This window comes from Gopherus flavomarginatus, chromosome 24 (genome assembly GCF_025201925.1).
Source record: "Gopherus flavomarginatus isolate rGopFla2 chromosome 24, rGopFla2.mat.asm, whole genome shotgun sequence".
Classification (NCBI taxonomy): domain Eukaryota; kingdom Metazoa; phylum Chordata; order Testudines; family Testudinidae; genus Gopherus; species Gopherus flavomarginatus.
In genome coordinates this window covers 11,602,116-11,624,336 of record NC_066640.1, presented here as the reverse complement: position 1 = coordinate 11,624,336, position 22,221 = coordinate 11,602,116, and the positions used below count along the sequence as shown (strand labels likewise).

At 61.3% G+C, this 22,221-nt stretch overlaps 1 protein-coding gene across 5 annotated transcripts in view; it reads left to right on the top strand.

The window, feature by feature from the left end:
• The window catches only part of ABCA7 (ATP binding cassette subfamily A member 7), a 46,336-nt gene that overhangs the window by 15,062 nt on the left and 9,053 nt on the right, over nucleotides 1-22,221 (top strand). For 2 of the 5 annotated variants that reach the window (XM_050933861.1, XM_050933862.1), the window contains exons 9-40: nucleotides 912-1,149; nucleotides 1,818-1,957; nucleotides 2,211-2,327; nucleotides 2,627-2,806; nucleotides 2,902-3,110; nucleotides 3,241-3,417; nucleotides 4,038-4,260; nucleotides 4,731-4,952; nucleotides 5,322-5,526; nucleotides 6,211-6,327; nucleotides 7,059-7,278; nucleotides 8,245-8,376; nucleotides 8,843-8,982; nucleotides 9,765-9,902; nucleotides 10,573-10,799; nucleotides 11,129-11,201; nucleotides 12,113-12,315; nucleotides 14,019-14,067; nucleotides 15,469-15,576; nucleotides 16,056-16,073; nucleotides 16,495-16,649; nucleotides 17,220-17,344; nucleotides 17,475-17,573; nucleotides 18,031-18,226; nucleotides 18,587-18,681; nucleotides 19,104-19,136; nucleotides 19,547-19,652; nucleotides 19,918-19,992; nucleotides 20,278-20,447; nucleotides 20,538-20,715; nucleotides 21,369-21,484; nucleotides 21,942-22,086. In XM_050933861.1, the coding sequence (XP_050789818.1) occupies nucleotides 912-1,149; nucleotides 1,818-1,957; nucleotides 2,211-2,327; nucleotides 2,627-2,806; nucleotides 2,902-3,110; nucleotides 3,241-3,417; nucleotides 4,038-4,260; nucleotides 4,731-4,952; nucleotides 5,322-5,526; nucleotides 6,211-6,327; nucleotides 7,059-7,278; nucleotides 8,245-8,376; nucleotides 8,843-8,982; nucleotides 9,765-9,902; nucleotides 10,573-10,799; nucleotides 11,129-11,201; nucleotides 12,113-12,315; nucleotides 14,019-14,067; nucleotides 15,469-15,576; nucleotides 16,056-16,073; nucleotides 16,495-16,649; nucleotides 17,220-17,344; nucleotides 17,475-17,573; nucleotides 18,031-18,226; nucleotides 18,587-18,681; nucleotides 19,104-19,136; nucleotides 19,547-19,652; nucleotides 19,918-19,992; nucleotides 20,278-20,447; nucleotides 20,538-20,715; nucleotides 21,369-21,484; nucleotides 21,942-22,086 (4,629 nt within the window). The remainder of the gene's footprint in view (nucleotides 1-911; nucleotides 1,150-1,817; nucleotides 1,958-2,210; nucleotides 2,328-2,626; nucleotides 2,807-2,901; nucleotides 3,111-3,240; nucleotides 3,418-4,037; nucleotides 4,261-4,730; nucleotides 4,953-5,321; nucleotides 5,527-6,210; nucleotides 6,328-7,058; nucleotides 7,279-8,244; nucleotides 8,377-8,842; nucleotides 8,983-9,764; nucleotides 9,903-10,572; nucleotides 10,800-11,128; nucleotides 11,202-12,112; nucleotides 12,316-14,018; nucleotides 14,068-15,468; nucleotides 15,577-16,055; nucleotides 16,074-16,494; nucleotides 16,650-17,219; nucleotides 17,345-17,474; nucleotides 17,574-18,030; nucleotides 18,227-18,586; nucleotides 18,682-19,103; nucleotides 19,137-19,546; nucleotides 19,653-19,917; nucleotides 19,993-20,277; nucleotides 20,448-20,537; nucleotides 20,716-21,368; nucleotides 21,485-21,941; nucleotides 22,087-22,221) is intronic. The other 3 variants (XM_050933864.1, XM_050933865.1, XM_050933863.1) reach the window with 3 other exon arrangements.

The window sequence follows — 22,221 nt, the reverse complement described above, 5'->3', positions numbered from 1 at the left end:
GGATATTGGTGCTGAGGGTGGGGAAAGTGGCGTTGGGGCGGAGCTGGGCTTCAGATCTCTTTGCTTGGGTTCTGGATCCTGTCCCTGCTTTTACCTAGACCTCGCAAGAGCATTGTTACTAGGGAGACAGCATGGTGTAGTGGCTGGGACTTGGGAGACCTGGGTGCTGCCACTGACCTACCGGTGACGCCAGGCAAGTCATTGCCCTGTTGTGTGCCTCAGTTTCCCCTCCTGCCCTTTGGTTGTTGACTCTCTACGGCAGGGATTGTCTCTCACGAGGCCAAGGATACAGGGGCTGACGGGCGCAGGAGGGATCCCTGTGGAACACGATCCTTTCCCCTCCCTGTTATTGGCGGCTTCCCGTGCCCTGCTTTGCCCAGCCCTGCAGGGATGGCCTTAAGTGTGCTCCCTGCTCATGGCCTCTTCGGGCTGTGGGCATATCTCTGCCAATGACGTTACGTTCATTAGGTGCTAGCGGGAAGGGGGAGGGATGTTACCCCTGAGCTCCCCACCCCAACCCCTTGGTTAGCAGCTTACACCAGAGGCTCCTTTGCGGTTCAGGGGCTGTGACAGGGGAGCCCCCCAGCTGGACAGGCACAGTGGGGTGATTGAAGGCATCACGCTGGTCTCCATCCTCCTGCCTGCTCCTGCCCTGGCGGTGGGAAGGACCCGAGAGTGAGAGCGAAGGGCACTGCTGGCAGGTCTGGGCAGGGGTCCCACTCTCTATACTGGGAGGGGCTTGGCTGGGACTGCGGAGGGGCCTTTCTTTGCCCCTCCTTCTGGCACATGGGTCTGGGGGGCCGTGGGGGGCTGCGTACCTCTCCCGTGGTCTCAGCGCACCGTGCACAGCACCCAGCCCGTGTTGGTTTGGGGGCCTGGTACCCATGGGCGGCTGGTGTCTCCCGCCCCAGGTTGGCACCATGACCAGCTTTGCAGAGTTCCAGCGGGAGCTGCAGGTGCTGTCAGGGTGGGACGCCGGCTCCTCCCTGAAGGGCGCCTTCGAGGCTGTGTCCCGCATCGCCTGCGGGCACCTGGAAGGGGGCGGCCTCAAGATCCCCTCCCTCAACTGGTACGAGGACAACGACATCAAGGCCTTTCTGAACCGCAACAGCTCAGAGCAGGGAGCTGTCCCGCTGGACAATGCCACCAGTGAGTGAATGGGGAGCCGCCTTTCCCTGCCGGGGCAGGGGAGCTGGGGGATGCAGCAGCCGGATCCCATGCGGGTGGAACCGATCTAGCTTCGGGCGACAACGGGATTTGAACCCGGGCTGTGCTGAGCCGTGAGCACGAGGCTCTAGTGCCTGAGCTAAAGGAACAAGTGCCTAAAGCAACCCAGCCCCTCACTCCTACTGTGCGGGCAGCCACTGGCGTGGGGCAGAGATCCCCCTCCTAGGGTGGGTTAGGCTGGGCTCTGGCAGCCCCAGGTGGGAGGTTTCCTGGCAGGGCTGAAGTTCGAGGGCAAAGAGGAGAGCTGGGTTTGTCTGAGGGGTGTATCCTCTGCCCCAGGAGAAGTTGCAGCCCAGGGAGGTTAGAGGGGAAGGGGCCTTAGCCAACCCCAGTGGGGGGTTGTGGGGGACAGCAGGGAGCCAGGGCTGGGTCTGGAGGGGAGAGGGAGATTCCATGCCCAGCCAGCAGGTTTATTGGGGGTGGGAGGCGGCAGCTCTCTAGAGGGGGTCCCCCTTTCCCCAGCCTGTAGGTTTATTGGGGGGTGGGAGGGGCAGATCTATATAGGAGCTCCCCCCTCCTCCAGTATACAAGTTTATTGTGGAGGAGGAGGGGCAGCGCGACCACTTCTCTCGATCCTTCCCCCGCCGCAGGCCCCTACTGCAAGGAGCTGATGCAGAGCCTAGAGTCGAACCCACTGTCCCGGATCCTGTGGCGGGGGATCAAACCTCTCTTCATCGGAAAAATCCTCTACGCCCCATCCAGCCCCAGCACACGAAGGATCATGGCTGAGGTGAAGCAGCTGGGAGGTGGGGAGGGGGCAGGGGACGAACCCCAACCATCCAGAGTCAGCCTGGAGCACCCAGGCGGCCCCCTTAGTGCCCGGGGATCTCCCCCCACCACCTGTGGGCTCTGGCTGGAATCCCATGGGCCTCCCATCCACTCTACCAGAGGGGCGGTGGGCCGGGGGCAGGCTGGGAGTGGGGCATGACCCCCAGCTGGGCCAGCAGCCTGTCTCGCCAACCCCCTCGCTCCTCTCGGCCCAGGTGAACCGGACGTTCCAGGAGCTGGCTGTGCTGCGGGAGGTGCGGGGCACCTGGCAGGAGCTGGGTCCTCGGGTCTACGCCTTCCTCAACAGCAGCCTGGAGATGCGGGTCCTTCAGGTCTGTGCCAGCCGGGGGCCAGGCAATGGGGGAGCCAGAGGAGTGGGTATACGGGGAGGGTGTGATGGGTCGGGGGGTAATGAGTGTGGGGGCCCAGAGGGAGGGGTGTGGGTGGATGGGTATGGGGGGGAAAGGGAATGAGGTGGGGGACTAGGGGAGAGGGTGCAGTGAAGGGAATGGGGTGGTGGGGCTGGGGAAGGGGGTCAGCCCCACGCTGGCCCCATAGCCGGGCCGTGTGCTGGCTGGGGGACGGTGCCACCCGCTGAGGCAGCCCTGTCCCCATCTCTTTGCCCCGGCAGAGCCTGCTGAGGGCACCTGCCACCTCCCACCTGGTGGAGCAGCACCTGAACCACACCTCGTGGGACCTGTCGGCCGTGGGCGAGTTCCTGGCGGGGGTGCCAGGGGGTGAGGCCTACACCTGGCGCCAGGCGTACGCGGAGGTGGACCAGGTTGTGGGCACCCTGTCGCAGTTCATCGAGGTGCGGCGCGTGCGAGTAACACCCCTCGACCCCCTGGCTACCCGCCTCCGGACCCCCCCGCGCTAAGGGCCCTGCTCTCCCGCTCCTGCCCGCAGTGCGTCTCCCTGGACAAGGTGGAGGCAGTGGCCTCCGAAGAGGAGCTGGTGTCGCGGGCCCTGCAGCTGCTGGAGGGGCGCCAGTTCTGGGCCGGCGTGGTCTTCCTGCCCCCCGACAATGCCACCCCCGGGGAGCTGTCCCCCCACGTCCGCTACAAGATCCGCATGGACATTGACGATGTCACCCGCAGCAACAAGATCAAGGACAGGTGCGGGCGCCTGGGGGAGGGCCCTCTAGAAATGCTGCCCCCCCGCCCCTGATCTCCTCTCTGCGGGGTCCATGTCTGGGGTGGGGGGTGCTTTGCCCTGGCCTCGCTCACGTTCTCTCCGCTCACTCAGGTTCTGGGACCCGGGCCCGGCCGCTGACCCCTTCAATGACCTGCGCTACGTCTGGGGGGGCTTCGTCTACGTGCAGGACCTGGTGGAACGGGCCGTCACGCGGGTCCTGAGCGGCACGGCCAGACGCACCGGTATCTACCTGCAGCAGATGCCCTACCCCTGCTACGTGGATGACGTGTGAGTGGCCGTGTGCTCCCCGGACGGGATCCAGTCTGTCCACCCCGCAGGCCTGAGCAGGAGCAACATAAAATTGGGCGCCGCTTCTAGTCACGAGCTCTGCAGGGCCCCCGCTGGGTAGGGCAGGAATGGGTCTGTTTTCCTACGTATCTACCCCCAGGCCCTGCCCCTATTTCTGCAGTGCCCCTAGTGACTGGGGTAGGAATTAGTCTATATCCTCGTGTATTGCCCCACTGCTCCTCCAGCCTATTTCCTGCAGCGCCCCCTACTGACTGGGATAGGAACAGTCTATATCCCTGTGTATTCCTCCATCCCATTCCCTGCAGCGCCCCCTGCTGGCCAAGGCTGATCTCTGCTCCGTTTGCAAGAGGGGCGATGATTCATTCCCCACCCGCTGCAGTCCCTTGCTGAGGTGTCCCTGGGCTTTGCCATGGCTCTCTGGGACGCAGAGGCGTCCTGTGTGGTGACTGGCTCATGGAGTGTAGTGGGGCATTGTCTCTCATGTTTGTGGGCACCCGAGAACTGCGCGGAGCCCCCCCAACTCATTTCACAAAGTGCCAGTGGGGCACGGTGTTCAAGGGTTAACCTGTCTGCTCCCCCCTCCACGCACCCTCCCCCAGTTTCCTGCGGGTCTTGAATCGCTCGCTGCCACTCTTCATGACGCTGGCCTGGATCTACTCGGTGGCCATGATCATCAAAGGGATGGTGCACGAGAAGGAAGCCCGGCTGAAGGAGACCATGAAGATTATGGGACTCAGCAGCGGCATCCTCTGGCTCAGCTGGTTCATCAGCAGCTTCATCCCCTTCCTCATCAGCTCCTCCTTCCTTGTCCTCATCCTCAAGGTACATCTGCAGAGCACTGGTGGGAGGGGGGCAGTGCTGGGGGTGCGGGGAGCCCAGAGCTGGGGTAGCAGGATGGGGCTGCAGGTTGGGTTTGAGGAGTATTGTCCGATCTGGACGTGGGGGAGCCCAGGGCTGGGGTAGCAGTGAGGGGCCTGTGGGACGGGATTGAGGAACATAATCCGATCCGGGCATTAGGGAGCCCAGAACTGGGGTAGCAGTGAGGGGTCTGTGGGTTGGGATTGAGGAGCATCATCCAATCTGGGTGTGGGGGAGCCCAGAGTTGGGGTAGCAGGATGGGGCTGTAGATTAGGATTGACGGGCCGCAGCAGAGCTGAGTGTAGTAGGGGGAGCCTGGCACTGCAGTAGCGGAGCAGAGAGGGCTGGGACTGACAGGCAACGAGAGATCGCGGCGCCTCTGCCAGCCACAGCTCTAATCCGTCTCCCCCACCTCTCCCCACGCACACACGCAGCTGGGAGACATCCTGCCCTACAGCGACCCTGCCGTGGTTTTCCTCTTCTTGGCTGCCTTCGCTGTGGCCACCATCGCCCAGTGCTTCCTCATCAGCACCTTCTTCTCCCGCGCCAACCTGGCCTCGGCCTGCGGCGGCATCATCTACTTCTCCTTCTACCTGCCCTACGTGCTGTGCGTGGCCTGGCGCGACCACATCACCTTCCCGCTGCGCCTCTGTGTGGTAAGATCGCCCCCGCTCCAGCCTGCCTGGAGGTCACATGCCCTGGGTGTTTTCTGGTCCCGCTCCAGGGTGGCCTTTTCAGCCTGGTTCTAATGGGGTCTCCCTATGTGGGTGCCGATCAAAGGGGGCACAGGGGTCCCGGTGACCTGCTCAGAATTGTCCCATCCCCACAGTTGCTTACACCACCCACCCCCGGAGGAAGGCTGGACTCGGAATCTCTGCTCCTTAGCATTTCACAGGCTGCCCACTGAATCGGCAGCCCCCTGGCCATGGGGAGGTTGGTGGCTGGTACCAGGGGCTAGTCCCCAGGGAGCTGTGCTGGGTCTGGGGGTTTACTGGCTCTTGCTTCACCTGCCTCTCCCCCGCCAGAGCCTCCTGTCCCCAGTGGCGTTTGGGTTTGGCTGTGAGTACTTCTCCCTGTATGAGGAACAGGGTGTGGGGATCCAGTGGTACAACCTGAACGCCAGCCCTGTGCAGGATGACCCTTACAACTTCGCCACCTCCCTGGCACTGCTGCTCCTGGACGCGTGTCTGTATGGCCTGGCCACGTGGTACATCGAGGCTGTCTTTCCAGGTCAGTGGGTGGGGTTGGGAATGAACATGGGAGTCAGATGCTCCCCTGAGCTCTGCCCATTTATGAGCTACCACTCTCAGTGAATTGTGCAGATCTTTATAATAAGTCCACACTTCTCCATTCTCACATAGGTAGATCATCAGTGACATTGCTTAGCCGTAATGCACTATCATTAGGTTTCAGAGTTAACAGTCCAATTGAAATGTATAAGAGCAGCGTGTATTTTTCAGAGCTCCTTGCTGCCTGCAGACTCAGGCAGATAGCTCTGGGTCAGCTGAACCCAGATTCTTTTGTACTTGTCAGGACAAGAGACCTAAGGTTGTTTTCCTTAACTGATAGCTGAGATCCTGGAGCACAGTTTGCACCTGTGCTTTGGAACCCAGGGCGAGCCAAGCCGATGCCAGCTGCTGCCTGGAGGCTGATGCTGCCCATCTTAGGCATTTGTGTGGCCTGTGGCCGGAATCGGAGCAAACTCCAGTGTGGAAAAGGCCCTAGGCCCACAGTCCCTGGGGGAATGAGAAAAGAAAGGCCCTAGGCCCCCAGGGTGAGAAAAGAAAGACCTGGGATTAAAGCCAGAGCCCCCTTCCCCACAGCTGGACTGCACCAGACCCCCAATCAGGTGGGTTTGTTTTCCATGCCCCCCCCTGCGCTCTCCGATCAGTTTCCTCCTCTATTTGCGTTCAGGCCAGTACGGGATTCCCAAGCCCTGGAATTTTCCCTTCCTGAAGAGCTACTGGTTTGGAGAGTCATCCTCCGATGGCTGCCACCCCTTCCCCACCGACTCCTTGAGCTCTGCGGAAGGTAAAGGGTTCCCCTCCTCCGTGCCCCGATCAGCCACAGAGGCAGTGTGATCTAGTGGCTGGAGCAATGGAATTAGAGTCAGGAGTGCCATGCTCTGTCCCCAGCTCTGGGAAGGGAGTGGGGTCAGCAGTCAGAGTAAGTGGGCCGAAAATCGGGGCTCTTCCTAGGTTCAATTCCCTGTTCTGCAGGCTGGTTAGAGTGAGGGAGCCGGAATCAGGACTCCTGGGTTCTGCTGCTGGACTAACAAAGCAGCTCCAGCCACGTGCCAGCCAGACCCAGCAGAGGGCCGGCCACCGGCTGATGGGGTGGGAGACGGGAAAAGAAGTGAGACAGTGGGTAGGTGGCAGCCTAGAGTCACTGACTAGCCCCAACCCATCCCTAACCCTAGGCTGAGTCTGCTGGTACCACCTAACCCTGGGCCAACAACCAGCCCTGTCCCCAGGCCAGGTCCCTGCCCCATCTGTATCCCTATGCTGAGTCTGCTAACTGGCCCCAAACCCTGGCCTGGGGGGGCGGGAGCCGCAGGATCCTCCAGAGTGCCCCGACTCTGTGTGGTGACAGGATCCCTGCCGCCTGTGTCTCAGTCCCCATCATTTTGGGGCCCGCTGATTGTTGCAGGGTAATAACCTCCATGCAAGGGGCTGCAGGGGAGCTGGCTGGATTGCTGGCAGCTCAGGGGGCCCCAGCCCTAACCTGGGACCCCAGCCCTGCGTTCTTGCTGCCTCTGCTAGGTGTCTGGCACTGCGCCCGCCTGCTGACCCTGCCTCCTGGCTTTTCAGTGCTGGTAGAGGAGCCACCCGCACACCTGCGCCCAGGGGTCTCCATCCGCAACCTGGTGAAGATTTACCGCAGCGGCAGCAAAGTGGCTGTCAACGGGCTGAGCCTCAGCTTCTACGAGGGCCAGATCACCTCCTTCCTGGGCCACAACGGGGCCGGCAAGACCACCACGATGTGAGGCCGAGGGGCGTACTGGGAGGGCGGGGATGGGGAATCCCTGGGGGTTCTGCGGGCACCGCACGGGCATCGTGGGGGTGTTTCTTGTGGTGTTTGAGCCAACGTGGCTCGGCAGCCGCTGCGCTGGCGTGGTGGGGGATGCTGGGTGCCTCAGTTTCCCCCCATCAGTCCAGTGGTGAGAATGGATGATTTTGAGCTGGCTTTGTAACACGCTTTGACCACTGTGGCGAGAGAGGGCTGGATGTTCTCACTTGTATGAAGTGCTGGGGTCCGTGCATCCCAGATCTAGTCATGGGAAGCACCCCGCCCCCCGGCACTGTTTGGTGATGGAAAGTCACAATAGAGGGGATTGGGCCCGGTTAGGCCTGACTGGGCCAGGCACCGAGCTGCTGTGGCAGGAGAGATCCGGAGTCAGACCAGTTGGAGCAGATGTCTCTCCAGAACCGTTTGCTCCACCACCGGAGAGTCTCTCAGGATTCTTCAATCCAAGGGGGAGCTGAGCGCACGTCTCAGGCGGTCGGGGTGGCCTGTATGCCCACGCCAGCGCCCGATACGTCTCCAGCGCTGGTGGGAGTAACCCCACTGCAGTCAGTGTCCTGACACCTGCCAGGAGAGGAGATTCTGGGCCAGGGCCTTGGCAGACTAACTGGGTGGCTAGTGAATTTCAGCCCTGGCTAGCAGAGCAAAGAAATAGCCTCCCTTCCCCTGGGTGGAGTCACTGGCTCTCTTCGCTGGGTAGGGGTGTGTGCAGCTGCTGGATGAGCCAGTGTCCACATGGTGTTGGGCGCTGGGGCCGTGTGGTCTGAATGCCCAGCAGGGCGGTGCCCCTGCCCGGCAGCCCTGCCGGCCCCTGCAACACCACCCTGCGCTGAGCTCTTAGGCATTGGAGGTGGGCGCTGGAAACACTCCTCTGACTCGTCTTGTTTTGGTTTTAACCCCTGTGTCCTGCTCCCCCGCTCCTAGGTCTATCCTGAGCGGTCTGCTGCCTCCCAGCTCCGGGACGGCCTACATCCTGGGCCGGGACATCCGCTCTGAGATGGACAGCATCCGGAAAACCATGGGGATGTGTCCCCAGCACAATGTCCTCTTTGACATGTAGGTGTGTGTGTGTGTGGGGGGGGTTTGAACCCCAAGAGTGAGAGGGCGGATGGAGCTGGGGGAGAATTCCCTGGGGCCCTGATGGTTGGAGCACCCAGCCTTCCTGCTGCTTCCAGCCTCGAGGGCCTGTGGCTGGACCTTGCTCCCCGCCAGAGCAGAGCGCAATTGGACCCAGTGGCGCTGGAGAAACCACCAGCCCCACTGTAGCAGCCTCAGCTCGGGGATCAACTGCGGGGGCACTTGCCCATTGAGTCCTGTTCCCAGTTCTGGGAGGGGAGAGGGGTCTAGTGGTTAGAATCCAGGGGGAGGGGGGCTTGAAGTCGGGACTCTTGGGTTCTGTTCCCAGCTCTGAGAGGAGTGTTCTCTAGTGGTTAGAGCAGGGGGCTGGGCGTCTGTAGGGGTAGCAGTGGGATACTTCTCCTTGCCCTGTTGGGAGTCACCTTCTCCCTGCTGCCCCCCACAGCCTGACGGTGGAGGAGCACATCTGGTTTTATGGACGCCTGAAGGGGCTGTCAGGGGAGCAGGTGAAGGAAGAGGTGAAGCAGATCATCCAGGACGTGGGGCTGCCCCACAAGCGCCGGGAGCAGACCAAGAACTTGTCGGGTGAGTGCCCTGGGCCCAGCGAGCAGGCAGTATGGGGATACAGGGGGCAGGCTGGGCTCGAGTTGGGAGGTTGGGACCTGATCCTGGCATGTTGCAGGCAGAGCTGCCTTTTAAAGGGAAAAAGAAGCCCCCATCGGTTTACAAGTGGGTAACATAAGGGGCCCACTCCCAATCTGCAGGCTTCAGGGCCCAAAAGGATGGGTCTGCGGGCTCCCTGCTCTCTCCCATGATCCTTTATTGCTTATATCACAGTAGTTCCTCGGAGTCCCAGCCGTGGCCTGTTGCGCTAGGTGCTGTACAGACACGATCTTGGCCTCAGGCCTCGCTTGATTAACCCGATGGGGCAGGTGTGTTTATAGTGGTGTGGTCGCGGGGGGGCATTCATGGACTTCCTGGCCCTGAATGGACCATTGTGATCCCTCCTGCGTAACATGGGCCAGAGAGCGTCCCCCAAATAATCCCTAGAGCAGTTCTTTCAGAAAAACATCCCGCCCTGATTGAAAAAGCGCCTGTGATGGAGAATCCACCGTGACCTTCGGTAAACTGGTCCAGTGCACGTGGGGCATGGGTGGGGGGATGAGCCGTGGGTGGGGGGCAGGGGGTATGCCGTGGGGGTGTGACATGGAGGAACTTACCAGGGATCCTGCAGTATTGGTCCCTGGCAGCCCTGGTGACCCGGGATGACTCGTTCCCTGGAGCAACCCCCTCCCCCGCCCAGTGCTGTGTGGCTGGGGGCTGCCTCGGTGCCCCATAACGCTCGCCCCGTTCCTCCCCTGGGGCAGGTGGGATGCAGCGGAAGCTCTCCGTGGCCATCGCCTTCGTGGGAGGCTCCCGAGTGGTCATTCTGGACGAGCCCACGGCTGGGATTGACCCCTACTCCCGGCGGGGCATCTGGGAGCTGCTGCTGAAGTATCGCAAAGGTCTGAGTGGGGTGGGGGGGATGGGAACAGCTGGGGGGGGGTCTCAGAAATGGGCCAGGGCCTCTGGCTGATGGGCCTAGCCAAGCCACATTAGGCCCTGTGGGGATGAGCCCCCTGCACTGGGCTCCTTTACTGGGTTTTCTGGGGAACTGAGGCAGGGATCTGGGCCCCACATGGCAGTGAGGGAGTCCATCAAGGTGTCTGTTGGGAGCAGAGAGGGCTGGGGCTGAGTGAGAGAGGTCAAGCATTGTGGTGGAGGGGAGAATTCAACAGTTCTGGCAGAGCTGGGCCCCAGTGGGTCCTACCCCATGGGGGCAGGAGGGGGGTGGGTGCACACAGGGGAATGGAGCGGTTCAGGGGATCACTTGCCCTGAGGTGATCTGCAGCCATGTAGGAGTGTCTTTGGCTCAGATCCCCCCACATTATGGTCTACGAGCTGCTGTTGGTGCCAGCTTGGTCCCCCCCCCCCCATGCTGGGATATGGCAGCTCCAGTGGGTGCCAGTCTGCTGTGGCCTTGCTCCAGGTGCCGTTCTGGCTCTGCCCTGCAGGAGGATCCCTTGGGTATAAGGGGCTATCAAGGCCCTGCCGCACCCTGTTTTCCCCTACCCCCTTCCCTGCTCTACCCTCAGGCTGGCCCCCCGAACCCCCTCTTCTCTGCCCCCCTCCCAGGCCGCACGGTCATCCTCTCCACCCACTACATGGACGAGGCGGACCTGCTGGGCGACCGCGTGGCCATCATCTCCCAGGGCCGGCTCTGCTGCTGCGGCTCCCCGCTCTTCCTCAAGACCAGGCTGGGCACTGGCTATTACCTGACCCTGGTGAAGCGGGAGGCTGGCGCCCGGGAGCGAGCAGCCCCGGGGGGCAGCGCCAGCAGCGTCACCATCGCCAGCAGAAAGGTAATGCCGGGAGAGGGGGCTCCCCTGCCTGGGGCAGCCGGGCTCCTGCCCGAATGGCTGGGTGGGCACAGCCATAGAACGCCCCACGGGGTGAAAGGTCAGAGGGCAGGGGGAGCCCCTGGAGCTTGGTGAGTTGGGGGATCACTGGGGTCCTAGGGAATCCAGCTCTAGGGTTCCTGGAAGTTTGGCGGTAGGGGGATGGGCTCACCACGGGGATCTCCTCTTTTGTCCTGATCTCCTGATGTGGCATCGGTCATTAGAGCGGGGCCCGAGCCTCAGAGTTTGGGGCCAGCCCAGGGCTGGGACTCTTACCCTCCCCTTCCCCGCAGGACGACAGCGGTTCGGAGCACAGCTGTGACACCGGCCTGGGCAGCGAGCAATGCAGCGAGTCCAGCACCGTGGGTGAGCGGCTCCGGTCGGGGGAAGGGGCTGGCACTGGGAGCCGGTTGGGAAAGAGTTAAGATCCCTCTGCACACACTTGTGTACACACACACACGCGCACACAGTGCCCCCCATGCACACACTGTGCGCCCCCCCCCACCCCCCGCGGAGCGGATCCATTGCACAGGCACATTGCGCCCCCTTGTGGTCAGCCTGGGGCACAGCGAGTCTGAGTTTCTCCCTGGTTCCCAGCCTGGGGCGGACCCCGAGTGGCTGAGTTCCCTGGATAGGGTCTCTGCCTGCACGTTAGGGGCGTGTTCAGAGCCTCGCTGCCTCCCTGACTGCTCCTCCAGTCTCCAAGGCGACATTTGCTCTCCCTGGGAAATCCTTCTCCAGTGACCTGTCCTTCCAGGGCGAACCCCTGTACACACACAACCCAAGGGCCGGCTTTTGAAGGTCACTTCACACTGCATCTGTCCTGCATCCTACAATCCTTGACTTTCCCTACCCTGGTCTCGAACCCAACTGTGCACGGGGCAGTGGGAGTCCGAGCTCCTAGGGGCTGGGCTTTGTGAACAATAAGATAAAGTCCAGCTCAAGCCTTCTCCCTAGGCTGGAATCCTCCCTCTGCCTGGCTCAGCCCACACCCTAGATCCTCCAGCCCCAGAGAGCCCCTCCCACTTCCCTTATCTCCCAGTGGAGGCTGAGCTCCCCACCTCACAGCATCAGCAGAACCCACTTAATCCTTGCCAGGCTGGATCAGCACCTGCAAAGTGTCTGGGACATTAGAGGGACGCAAGGCCAGCTTACCACTGATAGTCCCTTTGGAACGTCCATGTTGGATCAGTCACAGTATAGCTGCTGTGGGTCTTGTGCCCTGTACCAGGCCTTGGCTCCCCCCAGCCATCCCTGCCCCCTGTATGTTTCTGCAGACGTGCCACAGCTGTCGGCCCTGATCCAGAAGCTGGTCCCTGGCTCCCGGCTGGTGGAGGATATTGGCCATGAGGTGCTGTACGTCTTGCCATATGGTGGCGCCAAGGATGGGGCCTTCGGGGAGCTCTTCTGGGAGCTGGACAGCCGCTTGGGCGAGCTGGGGGTCTCCAGCTATGGGATCTCGGACACCACCTTGGAGGAGGTACTTCAGCCCCCTCCCAGAATCGCATCCCCTGCCACCGACTGTGCACCTATCCACACGCCAGCATCCTACTCCCATGTCATGCAGGGGCAGACCATACATGGATCCAGACTGTTATCCTGCCCCTTGTCTCACCAGACCAGACAAGAGGCGCATCAAGATCAGTCTCTCTCCTCCTGCTATATCAGCTGCACCGTTAGTCCATCACATCTGACACCTTGTCTTCTCCAGTGGCCTACACCTGATGCTTCCGAGAGAGACAATCTGCCCTCCACAACTCACCTGCTTGAGGGCAGAGTGTGTGGACCGGGGAGAGGGACATAGAGTGGAGGGTGTGATGGGTTTGGGGTGTCACCTGATGTGCTGGGGTGCCACTGAGTCAGCCTGTTCTGCCAGCCTGGGTCCCCTTTACCTGGCCTTGCTGGGCTAGGCTCACAAGCATCTTCCAGTCAAGCGCACAGGCAGGGCCACCCCCAGCTGCACGGAGAGCCAGAGATCCACTCTGGGAAGATTCAGCCTTGGGGCTCACTCCAACACTCTGGTGCCCGGTCCCTTTAAGGGGGACAAACCTAGAGGTTTTATGAAATTTGCCCCCTCCCTCAATGTGAAGACAGAGATGCACAACTTCTTGCCCCTCCCAGTTAGTAATTGTGTAAATCGGGTTATATTGTCAACAAGCAGTAAGTTTAACAGCTACGAAAGGTGAATTTTAAGTGAATATAAGAGATAACAGACAGAACCAAGCAGATTACTGATCAAATAAAGCAAAATACGCAAGCTTAGCTCAGTATCCTTAAGAAACAGATCACAAAATGTAAATTCTCACCCTGAATGTTATTTTAGGCAGGTTGCAAAGTTTCTGTAGTCGAGAGTTCTAGTTATATTTCAGACTGGACCGTGGTCTCGGTCTGGACTCCCCGCCCTGCCTTCCCTTCAGGTGGCTTTAGCAGTCTTTCTTCTTGAGCAGACAGGCCATGCAGAGGAGGAGCCCTGTTTGCCTTCCTCCCCACCCTTAAATAGGATTTCCATAAGACGGGAATCCTTTGGTTCCCAAACTTGACCCCCCTTCCCTTCCAGTGGAAAGTGACAAGGAGTCCCAGGTAATGTTTAGTATCAGGTGACAAGACCACCTGACTCTGTAGCATCACAGCGTCCATCAGTCAGTGGCAATATGTTCTGCAGGAAGGCCAGGCCTTTTCACAGTCCGTTGTCCTCGCTGATGGGTCGTCAGCCCTGCCTGGCTTTTCCATTGTTGTACCTGAAGCGTTAGCAGTGGGCGGCAACTTCAGATACAGAAATGTTACAGCCATACGGGTCGGATAATGGCATTCTGTAAATTTTAACCTTTCCAGTGATATCTTACAAGCCCCGCTTGCATAAAGTACATCTCAGTTATGTCGTATTCATATCAGGACCATATTTACATAAAAAATATGGAGTGAAATGTCACAGAGGGCTGCAGGGAAAGCCAGCTAGGAAATCAGCTGGATCTGGGTGGATTTTCCAGTGAGGACATGGGGAGGAGAGAGGGGTTAGGGAAATGCCACTGTGGCTTCTTTGCTGGCAGCAGGGCCTGTGGGACCCTCAGCCAGTCCCGTGGGCTCTGGGACGCTCTCTGCCTTTGTGGTGTTGGTTTGCTGAGGGTCCACTGTCATTTTTCCCCCCCTGTAAAACACCTCTCTGTTCCCGTTTACCCTTTGCAGATCTTTCTGAAGGTGGCTGAGGACACAGGAGTGGACGCTGACACCACAGGTAAATGCATTGGCACCCTCTCGGACAAGCTTTGAGCACCTGGAGGTCTAAGTTAATGGTCAGGCAAGTGGAAGGAATGATCATGTTTTCTAGTGCCTGGACTGCAGAGGGGATAAGAGACCTGCTACTGCTGCTAGCTAAGGGAGTTTTCCTTTAGCTCAGGAGGTAGAATCGGGCCATTTTAGAGTTCTAGACCCAGCTCCATAAGCACATGTACTGGAAACTCAACTCTGTTCTCTGCAGCGCGTGGCTCCAGGGAGAAGAATCTTCATTCAAACTGCAATGAGGCTCAGCGCTGGTAGATGGACCCAGTTATTTTCCCCAAACTGTTCTCACCCCATCTTCCCTGGGGTGCTTGGGGGAGGCATGGGGTGCACCAGGGTAGCCCAGGAAGTTGCAGGATCAACACGCACTCAGTCAGGCAGCTGGCACAGCACAGCCTCTGGGTGCTTGGCAGGGCCGTACGAAACAGGCCTCCTGGGACTCCAGGCTGCCTGAGCCTGGCTTGCAGGGACTATAAATCCCAACATGGCAGAAGGACCAGGCTGCCTTGCGTGCTGGATCCTGTAGTCCCTGCAGGCTGCTCCTCTGGATGGACGCTGTGAACGGCTGCCCTTTGCTCCGCTCGCTGTGACGAGCTGTCACCAGGGCCGTCCGGAAGGGGGGACTAAAGGGGTAGTTTGACCTGGGCCCTTAGGCGCTGACTCCGTGGGTGCTCCGGGGCTGGAGCGCCCACAGGGAAAAATTAGTGGGTGCTCTGCACCCACCAGCAGCCAAGCTCCCCGCCCCACCTCCGCCTCCTCCCCTGAGTGCGCCACATCCCAGCTCCTCTGCCAACCTCCCAGCACTTACTGCTGCCAAACAGCTGTAGCAAGCTGGGGGGGGGGGGGAGAGGGGAGAGGAGAGGAGCAGGAACATGGCTTGCCCAGGGGAGGAGGCGGGGCTGGGGCGGGGATTTGGGGAAGGGGTTGGAATGGGGGCAGGGCTGGGGGCAGAGGAGGGTCGAGCACCCACTGGCACCAGTAGAAGTCAGCGTCTATGCCTGGGCCCCCCATTTGTGAGGGCCCCCAAACCTGAAATTTGGCTCACGGCCCCTCCATACGACGGAGAGGCTGTAGGGCAAATGTGAGTGGTGCTGCCAGCCTGCGTGCCAGGTGGCAAGACTCAGAGTGGAAAGCTGGACCCACCCCCATGGGATGGGAGCCATGGCTGTGGAGTGAGTGGGGGGCTCACTCTCCATCCCCACCAGGCCTCCCCTCAGTGGTAAGTTTTTGGAAGGATGGGGGGGCACCTCAGTTTCAGATTTTGCCCCAGGACCCTCAAAACCTCTGCACAGCCCTGGGTGCCACATGCTTTTTCTCACCTGCCCGTGGTGTGATGCTCTGGCCCTGTATCTGGCAGGCTCTGGGGGAGCTCCCCAGCGAGGGAGAACGGCAGCGCCAGCCTCCTCCTACACCCTCCGGACAGTGAGCGAGAACGGGGACGTGGAGGCAGCAGACACCGAGCCGTGTAAGGGGGCACAGCCAGGCTCTATCTCCTGCTGGAGGGGGACGGGGGTACTGAGCTCTGCAGAGACCGCGAATGGTAGGAAATGGCTGGTTCTCTGCCATCACTGGCACTGGTGGCTTCTGGGTGCTTCTGAAGCACCCGTCTCGCAGTGCCCTATGCCAACGGGAGCCAGGGGCTTATGGGTAACTTCCAGGGCATTGTGTGATGGAATTGGGAGTGTGAAATTGTTGGAGTGTGAAAGGCCCCATCCCAGGAGCCAGTGCAGCCGGTGTCAGCTGGCACAGGGGCCGGCGAGTGGCTGGGCGGGCATTGCAAGCCCCAGGCGATGGTTCACAGCATGGGCAGAGCCTGCTTCACGCCTCTGCCCTGGGGAATCCAGCTCCACTCTAGTCAGTTCCCCTGCCCCGGCTCTGGTGCCGCGTGGAGGTTCCCTGCACAGCTATGTGAGATCTGTCCTCTTTCTCTTTCTTTGCATTGAGTCAAAGGATCCAAGAAAGGTAGGAGGCCGAGCGGCGGGAGGGAGGGGATCCAGGGCTGGCCTTCTCCCCATGCAGGGGGCAGAAGCTTGGACGGGGTTTGGCCCTGGGTCCCGAGGCATCTTTTTTGAGCCAGACGAGGGACATGTTCCCCTATGTAGAGAACCCAGCACCCCATCACTGAGAGCAAGGCATGCCCCCCTTTCTCCCCTTTCCCCATGCATTGCCCCTGCCTTTCCCTGCACGTGACTCTGCTCCTAGCACTCTGCCCACAATTCACCCAGCTGCTCCACCGCCCCAGACACGGGTCCCTGGAGACACAAAGTGGCCTGGAGCCCCAGGCTGCCCATGGAGCAGGCCGGTGGCGTGGAAGGGGGCTGCCCTGCGGGCATTGAAGCCGCAGGCAGAGCTGACAGGGTATCTTTGGCTCTCCTTCTTGCAGCTGAGGAGCCAAAGGAGACCGATTTCCTGCACAGCCTGGATGGCAGGGGTTCCCAGCAGGTGCTGGGCTGGGCCCTGACCCGCCAGCAGCTCCGGGCCCTTTTCACCAAGAGACTCCTCTATGCCCGGCGCAGCACCAGAGGCTTCTTCGCACAAGTACCGCAGGGAGGGGAGGAGGCTCTGATGGGGGGCATGGGAGGGGAGGCCTCTGAGAGCACCGGGTGCCGAGCAGTGCAACATCAGGGGAGGGGTGTGGGGGTGTGTGAATGGAACATGGGGGCCACTATTCCTGTGCGAATGTTCTCCTACTACCAGTGGGTCAGGCCTTCACAGCTCCAGGATGACCCAGCCCCAAGAGTCTGGATTCTCTGGCTGTGGGATCCTTGGCTTGACCTAGGGTGTCCTAGCACCCTGGCTGCAGGATTCCCCTCTCCCCAGCCTCAGCTCTGCCCCAGCCCGAGGGGCCCAGCCTGGATCCCCCCTGCCCAGCTCTGACCCTGGGGCTCTGCCCTGGCTGCGGGATCCTCCTGCCCAGCTCTGACGCTGGGGCTCTGCCCTGGCTGCGGGATCCTCCTGCCCAGCTCTGACGCTGGGGCTCTGCCCTGGCCCGAGGGGCCCAGCCTGGATCCCCCCAGCCCAGCTCTGACCCTGGGGCTGTGTCCCAGCCCGAGGGGCCCTGGCTGCGGGATCCTCCCGCCCAGTTCTGACTCCAGCCCTTGCTCACAGATTGTCCTGCCGGCTGTCTTTGTGTGCATCGCCCTCCTTTTCAGCCTGATTGTGCCGCCCTTCGGGAAGTACCCCCCACTGCACCTGGAGCCCTGGATGTATGGGCAGCAGTTCACCTTTTTCAGGTGCGTTGCATCCCAGCTGGAGGGGGTTGTGTGTGTGTGAGGGGGGGCAGGGGTTGTCGCCTGGGCTGTGTTGGGGCAACGCCGGCTGGGAGGATTCATGGCAGTGGCCCGTCTGCTCTGTCTGTTTCAGTGATGACTCACCGGGGGACCCCGACTCTGCGCAGCTCCTGGGAGCCCTGCTGGCTGAGCCGGGCTTTGGTACCAAGTGCATGAGGGATGCCCTGGAGGGGTGAGTACCCCCAGTCTGTGCCCCTCCCTCAGGCAGAGGGCTGAGGGGGGCAGCTACTGCCTCTGGGAAGGGACCCTGTGGGGAGGTCGCACCTGCTTCCTTGCCAAGAGCCTCGGAGCGGAGCCCAAGGTGGCTGCAGTTCCCCATGCTCGCCATAAGGAGGCATCCTCGCACCAGCCTGGCTGGTTCTGTTGGGCCAGACACTTCACCTCTGCAGCTGCTGCTGTCTGGGCTGTGTTTGTCCTGGGGTCTAGGGTGGTGTCCAAGGGGTTAACAAACTGGGTCTGCCCAGGCCTGTACCCCCTTGCCTGCAGGGGTCTGTGCCCCCCCGCTGCCCTAATAATACCCCGCTCTTGCCTGGTGCTGGGGCAGGCTCAGAGCTCGCTCCTGCTCGGCTGTGCAGAGAGCAGTAGGCTGGGTGCTAACCAGCAGCCTTCTCCGTGCCTGGGGTGTTCAGGAGCGCACCTTGCCCACCGATGTCTCACGAACGAGGCTTCTGGACCCCCGAAGTGCCCAGGTCCCTGGCCGAGGTCTTCCAGAACACGAACTGGACGCCAGCCAACCCCTCCCCGGCCTGTGAGTGCAGCTCCCGGGGGGCACGGAAGATGCTGCCTGACTGCCCCGAAGCAGCGGGAGGACTTCCTCCTCCACAGGTAACCGGCCACTCCCTCCTCCCCTGGGGTTGTCGGGGGGGTGGGGGCGGCGAGGGAGGCTCATCCCAGAGGGCAGAAAACCGTCTGCTCAGAGTGGCTGGGAACTGTGTCAGGCTGGGCCAGGGAGTGCCCAGCGTGGAGACTGGCCTCTGCCGTCGCCCGGGTCTCACCTTCTTCTAGTCCCCCGAGAGTCACGGCCAGTAGAAGCTGGGTGGGTAGAGGGGGTGGCTCCTAGTGAACTCAGCTGGGGTTAGTACCAGCCCTTGACTCAGCACGGCCCTGGGGACCTACAAAGCCCTGCCTGGGACGACAATGATTCCAGTCCCATCTCCTGTCTGTCCCTGTCTGTCCTCCCGCCAGGTGCAAAGGGGCACCGGCGACATCCTCCAGAACCTCACAGGCAGGAACATCTCCGATTACCTGGTGAAAACCTACCCCAAGATCATCCGCCAGGGGTGAGCACCTGGGGGATCCTGGGGTCTGGTCCAGTCTGGGGAGAGCTCCCGTCTCTGCCTCTGACTTGCGGGCGGGGGGTTGGGAGAAGCTGTAACAACCCTCCCACACACACACAGCCCCGATGCGCCTCCTGATGCAGAACTACAGTTATCCCTTCCTGCCCTCTCCAAGGCTTCTGGGACTGACCAGGGGCTGACTGGGCCACCGGAGCCTGAACTGCCCCTCACCAAGACTGGGCGCAATGTCAGGGCTGGGCAGGGGCATCGCTTGCCCCAGCACTCCTCCTGCTGACCCTGACCTGGGGGTGAATCGAGACCTTGCTCTCTAGGGCTGTCCATCGGGCATTTGGTGGCTGTAACGCAGGGACAGACCCACGAGGGGTGCTAACGGCTCCCTGGGTGTTTCCCTTTTGTTCCTGCAGGTTGAGAACCAAGAAATGGGTCAACGAGCAGAGGTGAGAGGAGTGCGGCAGTGGAGGGAAGGGGTGCAGCTGGTGTGTGAATTATTTTAGTAAGACTGTTAAGGGCATGGGACTGGGAGCCAGGACTCCTGGGTTCTGTTCCCAGCTCTGGGAGGGGGCTGTGGGTGAGTGGCTCTGATTGAAGCTCGGGGATCTACTGCTGTGGAAGGGTGATGGCACCCCCAGCATCTCTGTCTATATGCCCATGCATTTAGTGTGCCCATCACCGCAGTATCTGGGCACCAGATTGTCTCCCTGTCATGTGCCGATGCACCTCCCACCGTCACAGCCTGGGGGTGTCTCCCTGCCCTGGTCCCAAGGTGCTGCCCTGAATCGCCCGGGGTGGGGAGAAGCACGAGGGGACACGCCTGGGTCCCTGATCCTCCCTGCACCCACCCTCCCAGGTATGGCGGCATCTCGCTGGGCGCCCATAGCTCTCAGGCCCTGCCCTCAGCAGAAGAGGTGGATGGTGCTGTGCAGGAGATCCGGGCCGTGCTGAACATCCCCAAGGTACATCCCGATGAGTGGGGTGGGGTGAGATGGAGTAGGGCAGGGGATGGGGGAAGAGTCAGTTTCCTGCCTCGGGGCTTTGCAGTGAGTCTGAGAGGGTGGCATCCGCCACATGGGACTCTTGGGGGTGGGGGTTGGTGGGTATGGGGCAGGGCTGGGGATGGATGGCATAGGGTGGGACGGGGGGGTGCCATGGGGCAGAGGAGGCACATGTGAACGTCTCATCGATCTGCATCCAGTTCTGATCTCCCTTTCCGGCCCCCAGGGGAGCCCCATAGACAGGCTGCTGGGAAACCTGAGCAGGTTCATCGAAGGCCTGGACACCCGCAATAACGTCAAGGTCAGTTTGGGGATGGAACCTGGAGGGGGGGAGCTCAGGGGCCTGTCTCCCTCATGGGCAGCAATCCCCAGATGCCAGTCTGAGAAGGTCCAGAGAGCAGGGATGGGAACTGGGTGTCAGGACTCCTGGGTTCTATTCCTGGCCCTGGGAGGGAGTGTGGTTTGGCAGTTGGAGCCACAGGGCACTGGGCCTCAGGACTCCTGAGTTCTATTCCCAGCTGTGCCGTGAGTCACGGGGGGCGAGCTCGGCGCTGAGTGTTGCCGTTGCGCTGCCATGCGGCCACAGGTCTGGTTCAACAACAAGGGCTGGCATGCCATGGTGTCCTTCGTCAACGTGGTGAATAACGGGCTGCTGCGGGCCAGCCTGCCCCCGGGCGCAGAGCCCTGGCGCTACGGCATCACGGCCATCAACCACCCCCTGAACCTCACCAAGGAACAGCTCTCGGAGGCTGCGCTGTGAGTACAGGGGAGCCTCAAGGTGGGCGGGGATTGGGTGGGGCTCTCGCTGGGTGTTTGGCTCATCTCCCTCTCCCCTCCCCGTGGCAGGATGGCCACCTCGGTGGACGTGCTGGTCTCCATCTGCGTGATGTTCGCCATGTCCTTCATCCCCGCCAGCTTCGTCCTCTTCCTCATCGAGGAGCGGGTCAGCAAGGCCAAGCACCTGCAGTTCGTCAGCGGCATGAAGCCCAGCGTCTACTGGCTGGGCAACTTCGCCTGGGACATGGTGCGGGGCAGGCCGTGGGGCCGGAGATCTGGGGAGTGGCAGATTTACAGAGGAGAGGAGGGATCCCATGGCTCTGGGGGCAGAGGGGTTAGGGGAGTGGGGGACATAGCTCTCCAGCACAGGGTCAGGCTGGCACCTGGTGGGGCTCACAGGCAGGACCCTCATGGAGGGAGGTAGTGTCATGCCCAACACAGCTGCGCTCCTGGGTAGGTTGTCAGTGGTGGGGATTGAACCTGGGTCCTCTGGATTGAAAGGCCTGAGCCTCTGCTGCCTGAGCTAAAAGGGAGGGTTCTGTTTGCTGCGGCTGTAGCAGGCTCAGCCTGCAGCGGTGGCCCAGTCTGCACGAGCTGAGGACCGCGCACCACACAGAGTGGATGTGGGCTGCGCAGGGAAGCCTGTGCCCCTGAGTGGGACTCACTGCTGGGCCAATGAGAGGCCCTGAGCTGGGATGGGGTGGGGATGCTGGGTGTGGGGTACATGACAAGCTCAACACCAATGGCCATTGCGTAGTCGGAGGGAGCTCACTCCCTGTCTGGAGGAGAGGGAGTTGGGGGGGCTGGCTTCAGGCCTGTCCCCATTAGAACCCCCCATCCAACCAGCCTCTCCAGGGTCGACTGGGTCACACCCACTACCTCCTCTGCTTCTCCCCACAGTGTAACTACCTGGTCCCAGCAGGGCTGGTAGTCCTCATCTTCCTCTGTTTCCAGCAGAAGTCCTACGTGTCCTCGGCCAACCTGCCTTCCCTGATGCTGCTGCTGTTCCTTTATGGGTGAGGGCCCTGAGCCGGATCAGGCGTGGCCCCCATCTGGCCCTGACAACATGGGGAGCAAATTCCCTACGCAGTCGGGAGCTCGCTTTGTCTCTTGGGGGCAAGGGGGATTCTGTCATATCCTGGGGAGAGGGACCAATGGCTAGCCCAGAAAGCGAAGGGAGTTAGTTGGCCTGGCCCCAGAGGGGCCTGCAGCCTGGACCATTCCTGGGACCAGCCATCTGAGTGAGACTAAAATACACACTCCCTACATTGGACCTCAGGGTGTTTGCCTGGTAGGTCTCTCTCGGGGGTGGATTACAGCTGGCAGCCCTGCCCTGCAGGACTGAGGTGGTGGGGTTTCGTGGGACATTGGCCCCTTGTCTCCCAGCCCTGGTTTGCGGCATGGGCTTGGGTCCTTGGGGCCAGGCCTGGTGTCTTTCGGGTTTGTTTCAGCTCTGTTCCTCTTTCACCCCAGCTGGTCCATCACACCGCTGATGTACCCGGCCTCCTTCCTCTTCAGCATCCCCAGCACGGCCTATGTGGTGCTGACCTGCGTCAACCTCTTTATCGGCATCAACGGCAGCGTGGCCACCTTCGTACTGGAGCTCTTCACCGACCAGGTGAGTCCTGCACCCTGAGGGCTTCCCTGGCCCCCTCGGGACAGGCTGTGCCGCAGGGATTTTCCAACCCAAGATTAACTAGCAACTGCCCAGGCCCCCAACCTCAGCCTGGTGCCTGCAATGAGGTGAGTTCAG